Raw genomic sequence first — 11,559 nt, 5'->3', positions numbered from 1 at the left:
CAGATGGTTGTAAGCCACCATGTGATTGCTGGGATTTGAACTCAGGACCTTTGGAAGAGCAGTCGGTGCTCTTAACCGCTGAGCCATCTCACCAGCCCTTAAACAATTTTTATTAGATATTTCTTCATTTACAATTCAAATGCTCTCCTGAAAATCCCTTATACCCTCCCCCCACCCTGTTCCCCAACCCATCCACTCCTGCTTCCTGGCCCTGGCATACCCCTGTATTGGGACATAAAATCTTTGCAAGACCAAGGGCCTCTCCTCCCAATGATGGCCGACTAGGCCCTCTTCTGCTACAGATGCAGCTAGAGACACAAGCTCAGGGGGTACCGGTTAGTTCACATTGCTGTTCCTCCTATGGGGTTACAGACCCCTTCAGCTCCTTGGGTACTTTCTCTAGCTCCTCCATTGGGGGCCCTGTGTTCCATCCAATAGCTGACTGTGAGCATCCACTTCTGTATTTGCCAGGCACTGGCATAGCCTCACAAGAGACAGCTATATCAGGGTCATGTCAGCAAAATCTTGGTGGCGTATGCAATAGTGTCTGCGTTTGGTGGTTGATTATGGTATGGATCCCCAGGTGGGGCAGTCTCTGCATGGTCCATCCTTCCGTCTCAGCTCCAAACTTTGTCTCTGTAACTCCTTCCATGGGTATTTTGTTCCCTATTCTAAGAAGGGACGAAGTATCCACATTTTGGTCTTCCTTCTTCTTGAGTTTCATGTGTTTTGCAAATTGTATCTTGAGTAATCTGTTTCTGGGCTAATATCCACTTATCAGTGAGTGCATATCATGTGACTTCTTTTGTGATTGGGTTACCTCACTCAGAATGATACCCTCCAGATCCATCTATTTGTCTAAGAATTTCATAAATTCATTGTTTTTAATAGCTGAGTAGTACTCCATTGTGTAAATGTACCACATTTTCTGTATCCATTCCTCTGTTGAGGGACATCTGGGTTCTTTCCAGCTTCTGGCTATTATAAATAAGGCTGCTATGAACATAGTGGAGCATGTGTCGTTATTACGAGTTGGAACATCTTCTGGGTATATGCCCAGAAGAGGTATTGCTGGATCTTCCTGTAATACTATTTCCAATTTTCTGAGAAACCGCCAGACTGATTCCAGAGTGGTTGTACCAGCTTGCAGTCCCACCAGCATTGGAGGGGTGTTCCTCTTTCTCCACATCCTTGCCAGCATCTGCTGTCACCTGAATTTTTGATCTTAGCCATTCGGACTGTGTGAGGTGGAATCTCAGGGTTGTTTTAAATTGCATTTCCCTGATGATTAAGGATGTTGAAGTCCTAGTCAGAGCAATTATACAACAAAAGGAGATAAGGGGGATACAAATTGGAAAGGAAGAAGTCAAAATATCACTATTTACAGATGATATGATAGTATATATAAGTGACCCCAAAAATTCCACCAGAGAACTCCTAAACCTGATAAACAGCTTCAGTGCAGTAGCTGGATATAACATTAACTCAAACAAATCAGTGGCCTTTCTCTACACAAAGGATAAACAGGCTGAGAAAGAAATTAGGGAAACAACACCCTTCACAATAGTTACAAATAATATAAAATAACTTGGCGTGACTCTAACTAAGGAAGTGAAAGATCTGTATGATAAGAACTTCAAGTCTCTGAAGAAAGAAATCAAAGATCTCAGAAGATGGAAGAATCTCGCATGCTCATGGATTGACAGGATTAATATAGTCAAAATGACTATCCTGCCAAAAGCAATCTATAGATTCAATACAATCCCCATCAAAATTCCAACTCAGTTCTTCACAGAGTTAGAAAGGGCAATTTGCAAATTCATCGGGAATAACAAAAAAACCTAGGATAGCAAAAGCTATTCTCAACAATAAAAGAACCTCTGGGGGAATCATCATGCCTGACCTCAAGCTGTATTACAGAGCAATTGTGATTAAAAACTGCATGGTACTGGTACAGCGACAGACAGATCAATGGAATAGAATTGAAGACCCAGATATGAAACCACACACCTGTGGTCACTTAATCTTTAACAAAGGAGCTAAAACCATCCAGTGGGAAAAAAGACAGCATTTTCAACAAATGGTGCTGGTTCAACTGGAGGTTATCACGTAGAAGAATGCGAATTGATCCATTCTTATCTCCTTGTACTAAGCTCAAGTCTAAGTGGATCAAGGAACTCCACATAAAACCAGAGACACTAAAACTTATAGAGGAGAAAGTGGGGGAAAGCCTCGAACATATGGGCACAGGGGAAAAATTCATGAACAGAACACCAATGGCTTGTGCTGTAAGATTGAGAATCGACAAATGGGACCTCATAAAATTGCAAAGCTTCTGTAAGGCAAAAGACACTGTCGATAAGACAAAAAGGTCACAAACACATTGGGAAAGGATTTTTACCAATCCTAAATCTGATAGGGGACTAATATCCAATATATACAAACAACTCAAGAAGTCGGACTCCAGAAAATCAAATAACCCCATTTAAAAAAAAATGGGGCATACAGCTAAACAAAGACTTCTCAACTGAGGAATACTGAATGGCTGAGAAGCACCTGAAAAAAATGCTCAACTGCCCAGCCTTTTCTAAAGAGCTAAGACTTGACAGGTTGGGGCTGACCCTTCAGAGGGCTGTAAGCAAGTGGTGTGAATGGCTGGCCAAGAACATAACATACTCAAGACACCGGAGGACAAGACTGTGGGTCAGAAAGGCAGTCAGGGTGGCGCTCAGAGGGGTCGCAGAAGGCACTTTTCCCAAATCTGCTTCTGCCTTGCTGCTCTGTGGACCCCACTCTGTTCCACCAACTTAAAGAGCTGCTGCCAGCCTGCTGAGCCCCAGCTCCCCCTACCCTCACCCCAGAATCTGTGGCTCAGTAGCTCAAAGGCCATCTCAACCCGGTTCCACAGCCCCTTCCCTCTCCTCCCCTTCCCTCTAGTTCGGGCTATCTAGGAACACACTCAGTAGACTAAACTGGGCTCTAACTCAGAGATTCTGCCTGCCGCTGCCTCCAGAGTGCTGAGATCAAAGGCACGCGCCACCAGGTCCGGTTATTGTTTAGCAATTGTTTAGCCGTTTATTCTGTCAGCCGACCACTTCGGTTCTTCACTCATCTAATCTGACGCTGAGACTATCCCTCAGATGCCATTTAAGACAGATTTCTTAAAGCTACTCTCAAAGCTATGTGTGTTCCTTCCTAATTGCCAAGTTGCAAATTAAAGCTCTTCCTAATAGCCCAGGAGAGCTGGAGGGGGTGTCAGAGACACTTCAAACATTATTTTAATGTTGATAAAGCTAAGACTAAGTCAGGGTTTACTATAACTCAGGCATTTTACATTTTCCAAATCCCTCGGCTCCAGTTCTCAACTCAGAGACCTTCCCTAAGGAGCCCTATCCATTCGCATATCCTTTCTGTCCAAACACAGCTTTAAAACACCACTCAGTTCTAGTTCTAAATCCTCCCGTGGAGAGTCTGCCTGGCAACACAGATCTTTCCAGGAAGTTTAATTGTTGGGTATTTTGTTAGCTACTAAAACAGATCCAGACTTCGGCTCTTTGGTAGGGCAGCCCACCAGGTCCATGGCTCACTGTGATGATCCCTTTGCTTAGAGGCCTTTGCTCATGGATACTACGTGGGGATATTGGAAATATTTGCTCTTACAATAAATGATTTTGAAAACTTAGGTAAGAGCATCCCCTACATAGAAGTACAAAGGCTGTACGTATTGCGTTTTAATATTGAAGTCACAAGATTTCTTATACTGTAATAACCATAAGAACCTTATTCATCTTAATTTCTGAAGCAGAAGATGTAGTAGAAGCCAGGTGTGGTGGTGTACGCCTTTAATCCCAGCACTTGAGAGGCGGAGGCAGGCGGATTTCTGAGTTCGAGGCCAGCCTGGTCTACAGAGTGAGTTCCAGGACAGCCGGGACTATACAGAGAAACCCTGTCTCAAAAAACAAAACAAAACAAAAAAAAAATCCAGTAGGCTCATTCTGTATAGGATAAACATTAGAATGAAATGCTTTGACCTTGAAGAAGAAGTCACTGTAGAGAACGGTGATTGTTTGCTATTATCTACAGTTGTTTTTCTGAAGGAGCTTTACAGCCTTTGCATGACGTTGGTCACAGGACAGCCCTGGCACACCTGGAATGTGTTGCATTATTGAGTGCTGAGAGCAGTCACAGTAAGGGCTGAAGTTGCAGAGGTGTGGTGTTTTCCTTCAGGAAATGTATAGGTTAGATTAGGGGCTTTGGTATGAGGAACTTGTTTTACTCCAAAAGCCATCATCTGTGTAACAATCAATATACATAAGCTTTTGTGCAGCTCTTTGACATTCAGTCCACTGAGGCTGGGTCCCCCTGCTGCCAGCAATGCCTTAATTCGTCCTTGAGTGACCCTCTTTCTTTGATCATCCCGAGAGACTCAGAACACTGACAGATTTCCTGTTAATTAAAATTTAATATATGCATTACCTTCTTTTTTGGAAGTCATTTTCTTTTGGTTTTTCGTCCAAATTCTCATTTAACTTTGACCTTTATCCTTAATAGAAATGCCCACTGTCCATCTTACCCTTCACGGCTCCTAGGAGCTCTCACAGTTCAGGCAACTCCTGCTGGCATAATCAGAGATGTGCCCATGGGGTTTAGCTGGAGGTCAGCGACAAGGGGAGGGGCTGCAATGTACAAGGAGTTCAGAGCACTGTGGTATAAATGGCAGCAGACGCCAGCCCCTCCCCCAAGTGGTCCTTCCGGGAAGAACCTCGCTATGTGTGATAGGTTATCAGTCACCAGCATAAGGGAAAGTGACAGATTTGCCACAGCATACTTCTGGGTATGCCTAGGAACCATCCAGAGGAAGAAAAAGCAATAAATAAACTTTGGTTAAGAGTGACCATTAGGAAAATTAATGAATTACATCTGAGACAGTCCAAGGTGTGGGAGACCTATTTCCATTGCTCCACCTGTAGCCTCTCGTCACCAACAGCTGGGGTTGCTATTTTCATTTTGAGACACAGCTGCTCACTCCTACAGCAGTTCTGACTCCACATTTTAGGCATGCTCAAAAGCATGCCTCGTGATCCTCTCGAAAGGCAAAGCCACTTCAGCACTCCATTTAAGTGCTCAGCTTCCTGATCTGCGGATACTCCAGACCCAGATGCAAGATTCAGACCACTTGAAATTTGAGAAGCAGGAAATTTCAGCCACAACACTAGGCAAAAAGCACTGAAGCTCAGGAGAGACCAGCAGGGGCAAAAAAAAAAAAAAAAAAAAAAAAGGTCAAAATCTAACTGCTTGCAAGGTTTCACTTAATCCACAAGAGCCATTGACTGGGTAGCTCCGGTCCTGTTAAGCACAAACTAGATTTCTTCAGCTTTGGGTTTTCTCTGATGCTGGAATCTCATCAGGGAGAGAGGTTTAAAAATTCACCTTCGGGATGCAGGTCCTAGGATTATACAATGGGAAGAATTTGGTCTCGCCAATCAGCTCACCAAATACTATTGAAGCATACACCATCCAGACAAACTTTTGCACTAAATAATCGTGACTTTATTTTTCTTTCACAAAATACAAAGTTTTGCACCACATTATAGTAGTGTTTTAACAGAGGAAACTCCCAAGGTGTTCACTGGGAGAGGGGAGAGTTATACAATATTGATCTGTGTCATTCTTAATACGTAAAGGAAACTGTCATGACAAAGGATGCTGATCAGGTCGAACATGCAGGTTATTGCTTAGAACTTGCATAAACTTCAAAATGGCACACATACAAAGTATACAAACATTTCAAAAGTTTAATGAAAGTACTGAAAAGACACTTATCCCTTCAAACAAAGCACAACCAGAAACCAAATCGAAGTTCCTAGGTTGTATTTTCATTACTGATACACCTTAGTAACACTGGTTTATAAATTATGTGGTCTTATGTTTTGTAAATAAAACTCTTCAGTCTTATGGAAATAAATTATTAAGCATATTTTGACAATATTATATATTATAGTATCAGAGAAAAATCGTACATCTCACTATAGCTGATGCATGTACTGCAGTTTTAAAGTAGCTTTTGCAAATAAGATCTATGTTGAAATGTTATTACAAATTCAGACAACTCAAAAACTTCATAGTTTATCCTACTTTTAAGAATATAATCTACACAAAAATTCCTTAAGTAAAAAGCAGACGTAGTCCTACAGAAACCAATCAAGCAACAAACAAAATTACAGAGCACATTTTATTTACAGCCGTATTTTTAGGTTCCATTCACCAAAAAGGAGCAAATTATTATAACACACACCAACTGCAGAATTACATAAAAATGCAAAGGAAAGGATTGAGATGGTGACTAACAAATTTCCAGGCAGAGGTACAGAGCTTATGAATCTGAGGTGGAGAAACAGCTTTAATTGTGTTTGGTCCTGTGTAGGACCTGATATCAAAACTGCTCTTCAGAGTGGATACATTTGAACGCGTTCAATGCAAATACACCCATCTTTCGAAGCTGACCATTGTAATAGAAAACAAAGTATGACAAAGTCTATCTAGTGGATGGGAGCTGAAGTCTGGACCACAAAGGAACCAGGGCTCAAGTCCCTGGCTGTTGTACTCCGAGAAACACTAAATAACTTATTAGCTAGGAAGTCTTAAATAGTACCACGGAAATTGTTTAATGTTGAAGACTCTAAAACAATTCGCCACAAGCCAGACCCTGCCTTCATCAAAACAACTCTGTTTTGCACCCTCAATACTGCTGTAGGGTCTATAACGAACATTTATATAATTAACACACCTACAATAAATCCATAGCTGAAACACTTTATAAAACTCTTATTGCTAAACCGGTTTAAGAAAGAGCTTACAGATGTTTCTTAATAAAACCATAATTACCTTTGTTTCATGTTGTAAACACATGTTATTATACACTGACTGGCTTCCTATAGCCTCTTAATAAACTGTGGTTTGTCAGATCTTTATTTATACCTCCTACAATGCTTGTGTGCGTGAGGAAACCTGTTTGTAAACTCTGAAACTTGCCACAAGAAATTGAGACGCATCCAGATGAGTGGTGGTGTCTCAGAAAGAGACATTAAAAAGGCCCTGGCATATGGAAAGGGGATACTGAAGTCTGTGGGGCGTTAGCGATGAACAAGCCAGGCGAGCTCAGCTAGAAAAGGATCAATAAAGGAAGAGATAACATCTCTGAAAGGAAAAACAGACTTGCTATCTCCTCCCACTCAGGGTCCTGTAGGATTTTCTCATTTCTGCACACATCATCAGAGTTCTGCATCAGGCTTAGCTTTCAGTAGGCTTTGGCATGAGCCAGTTGTGGTTAAGGCTGGGAGGCGTGTGTGCACATTCGGAGACTCTTCATACAGGAAGATTCTCACCAGTGTGCTGGTTCACACCTGCGGAAAAACACTCTGCCGATCTAACAGAATACAATGTTTCCTTTTGATGAAATCCAAAGCACAAGATACATAACCTTCTATGAAACATTACTGATGCCCATAACTATGTGGGCTTTTCAACTGCACAGACTGCTAAAGTTCTTAAAGCAAGGCAATGAATACACACAGACCAATCGTTAAGATGCATATTAACATATTTGGAGCTATCAGCAATGCAGGAATAAACATATCCAGATATGTTAATGGGGTCTTGTGGGACATGTTGATTTTTTTCTTAACAATGAAAGCAAAGAAATGTGTGTAAGGATGGGACTTCTCCCTTTGTGCATTCATTCATGACAAACTACATTTCCAAATGCCTAAGAAATGCCTCCAGGGGTTACACAGAAACCTCACAAAGAACTTGTCTCTAAATGCCCAAGGCTTCAGAGGAAGCAATTGACACATCTGACACTTGAACAAAAACTTTGACTTAAGCAAATTATTAAAATTTATGGAAGAATTTCATCCAAATACCTATAAATTAGGCAATTTTCCAAACCTATGTATGCACCCAGTTTATCCAAAATAAAGCAGGGTGACTTTCAGAGATGGTAAAACCTACCAAAATTCCTCTGAACACATAACTGGTCTACGAAATAACAGAAAACAAAGAAAACAAAATAGAAAATACCCATTTCAAGTTTGAAAAGCCAACATACCAGGGTACTTTAATTTCTTTGCATGCATATGTAACTCCATTTTGAATTTCAAATAAATGCAAACAATCCTCCAAATGATTTTAGACACAAGAATGCAAATTCTATGAACCCAAGCTTCAAATGCCTTAAGTGCAGGGCCCACAATCTTGCATGCTACTAGTTGAGTTTTGCTCTTTTTTTTTAAAGTTTATTTTCTAGAATACTACATATTCAGATTGTCACTAATCTTCTCTAGAAAAATAGAATTGCTTAAAAATTTATACCAATTTGCTTTTATTTTCTATAAATATTTTAAGACTTGTTAAATATCAGAATGCCTAATAGACTCATTTAAATTAATCAATGTAGCCAAAATACTTATATCTAAAATATCTAGCAAAAATTTGTCATTCAATAAATGAAAATTTCATTGTTTTAGCAAATACTATGTTCTGTCTTTATTTGTATTTTAGGTTGATAAATGTGATCACAAAACAGCAAAAGACAGCCCCAGGGGAGGGCTGGCTTGCAGTGGCAGTTTGCAGGGCATTCCCAATGCAGTTCCCTTCTAGAAAGAATGAGGAGAGTGGAAGTCTGGATGCTGCAGCTAATAAGGGCTACAATGGCAAATCTGGGTTTAATGTTTGATATTCCGAATGTACTTACTGGTTATATCGAGCAATGATACAAGCAACGAAATACAAATGACCCTTTCAGCATGAAGCATTTTGCCTCCATGGAGACTCATAACCATACACTGCCATCATTTTAATGGCGAGTTTAAAATCTGTGTTCAGAACTGTAGTACTAGCCAAAGAGCCAAAAATATTTACCTCAAGATTTATTCTTTTCTTAGTGAATTTCCAAAATAGTTTTATAATATAAATGTCTTCTCTCCATTAAAAAAAAGTCCATTTTCTTGTAAAAGAGCCATGAACAATATAAAATCATTTGCATCCCTATACCTTCACTTTTACACAACCAGTGCACACCTGAGTGCCTATGATGGAGACAGCACTAAACTTAGCAAGCCATTACCAATGTGGCATTAGCTGCTTTAAAGACAAAGCATGACTTTTTCATGACTTTATCTTTCAAAAGTAAATACACCAAGAACAAGACAATCGACTTGATTTTTATCATTGGACTGGAATTTCAATTCCCATCTTTAAACATACCAGAACTTGCCAGACTCTATCTGTACTAGACAATTAAATCAAACTACATTACATTAAATGTTTTGATGACATTCCATTAGTTCATCAGCCTAAGATGAATAATGAAAGAGCCAAACGTTCTCCTTCAGTCTGATACTCTAAATGGATTAGATCTTTTGGTTTAAGTTCAGTTAAATTCAAGTATTCACCACTAATTGGATTAAGTCTAGATCTTAAGAACAATCATTAAAGTCAAGTACTTCAGAAAAAAATAAATAAAGGCAATAATAGCTAAATATATAACTCTATATTTGGATTGCAAGAAGCAAAGGAAAAACACCCCTCTATGCGCATGCACGCGCGCACACACACACACACACACACACACGATTATTTTTTTTCACAATGAATGACAGTTTTGATAATCAGAATGCTTGGGTTAAGTCACCTTCCTTCCTTCTGCTCTTTAACAAAAAGGCAAAGACAAACTAAGCAAGCCTGAGTAAAACCTATAAGTAAAGCACAAACTCTAACTTGTCTGTAGTTTTAGTCTCACCAAAATGAGGCTGATTTCAGGAGCATACCCAGCGCGCACATTCTAGAAAAGACTGGTGTTCTGGTGTCAGGTTTGGAACTTGGAAAACTTTGCAGAAGAAATATGATCTTTATGGGGAAAGTACCAGGAAGCAGGCGAAGGCAGCGTGATGAGGCACGTTCCCGGGAGTCCTCCCAGGAGTCCTCCCGGGAGTCCTCCCATTAGCCCAAGCTGTCATCTATCGGCATTCCTGTGGTCCACAAGATGGGTCTTAAACCTTGCCTGACTATAAGATTTTCAAAATGTAATTAGATAAAGCACTAAAGAGAGAAACAAAGCAGCATTTGAAATCTTAAAAATGCATAAAGTATTTTCAAATATGATAGGATCAACATGAGAAGTGCTCTATCATATCGTAACAGATGACTGCATACCCCCCCCCCCCATGAAACTGTGTCATTGCTGATGGCCTGGGGAAGGGACGTGCTGGCAACTTAGAAAGGAAACCCTACACAGGCACCGATGTTGGGAAAGAACGGAGCACAGCCAACGGAGCTGCTCACAGACTGAAAAGCTGTTCTCAGTCCTTCAGCAAAATAAAATGGGTGGTGTACAAAGGCCACCAAATCACCAGCCATTTTCCTGCAGAGAATAATCCCCAGGAACACTGACGAATTCAGAAAAGTTTCGCCACTTCACTTACAACTTTTGCTTAAACCTTTCAGTTTCCATCCATGCTTAAAAGTATTGAAGGAAAGAAGAAATCCTGGGGTGAAGACTAAATTTTATTTTCTCTTGTGTAAAGATTAAAGAAAAGAGGAAAGAACACTGAAACCATGAGTAACAACTGTGCCTAACAGAGCAGCGCAGGAGCTCATCTTGTCGGACAGGACAAAGAGGAATGAAGATGGCTTATGGAAACAAGGTGTCTGATGAAGCACGCCTTTAATCGAGTTTCCCGTTCTGAAGGCTATCCTTGGCTTTCTCTTGTCTGATGAGAGAGATGACTTTGATGCATCCTTTCGTGATTTTGATCATCCACATGATATTCATCACATCTAAAATAATACAAGTAACGATCCAGACAAACTGGATTACAAATCCGAACCTTATGTAGGGTTCTGTTCCGTACACGGAGTAAAGGAAGAAATACATCGGAGGTATCGAAATGATCCGCACAATGAAAAAGACCACCGTCATAAGAATTCCATTGATGACATTGGCTTTGGAAAACTTGGGGTACTTCAGGGCTTCAAAGAACCACCTGATGAGAGAAGCAAAGATAAGTCACACTTAGTCTGCAGCTTGGGAATCTGCCCTCCTCCTCTCGTGCTTTAGGCTGAAGGAGGAACTCAAGGACCACATAACAACTTGTGTGGAGGGGTTGCGGACATGACTGTAGATGGAGTGTTTTCTGTGCAACTTGAATGGGGACTTGAATTCTGATCCCCTGGTACTCAAGGTTTGTAACCCTAGCGCTGGGGGTTGGGGAGGGGGTGGAACCGAGAGCAGGCAGGTGGTGGTGGGGGGGGATGTTTGAGCTGAGAGCAGGCAGATCCTGGGAATACACTGGGCCGGCTCATCTTGCTGAAATGGCAAACACTGCGCTCAGTGAGAAACGCTGTCTAAAAAGGTAAGGTGGAAAAGCAACTGATGAAAACATCCAGATGTCAACCATACACACACACACACACACACACACACACACACACACACACACACACACGTGTGCGTGACCACACCCACACAGAATGACTTAAAGTGCCTTGGAGAGTCAACTC

General features: G+C 40.9%; 1 protein-coding gene across 6 annotated transcripts in view; it reads right to left on the bottom strand.

Annotated features, from left to right (window-relative positions):
* Window positions 1-5,527: 5,527 nt before the first annotated feature.
* The window catches only part of Tlcd4 (TLC domain containing 4), a 77,190-nt gene continuing 71,158 nt past the window's right edge, over window positions 5,528-11,559 (bottom strand). For all 6 annotated transcript variants that reach the window (XM_021157680.2, XM_021157679.2, XM_021157682.2 and 3 more), the window contains one exon: window positions 5,528-11,042. In XM_021157680.2, coding sequence (XP_021013339.1) covers window positions 10,724-11,042 — 319 coding nt within the window. In that variant the 3' untranslated portion in view covers window positions 5,528-10,723. The remainder of the gene's footprint in view (window positions 11,043-11,559) is intronic.

This window comes from Mus caroli, unplaced genomic scaffold (assembly GCF_978045245.1).
Source record: "Mus caroli unplaced genomic scaffold, Mus_caroli_1 scaffold_3, whole genome shotgun sequence".
Lineage (NCBI taxonomy): Eukaryota > Metazoa > Chordata > Mammalia > Rodentia > Muridae > Mus > Mus caroli.
The sequence above is the reverse complement of the archived record's forward strand: the minus strand, read 5'-3'. Positions and strand labels throughout refer to the sequence as shown.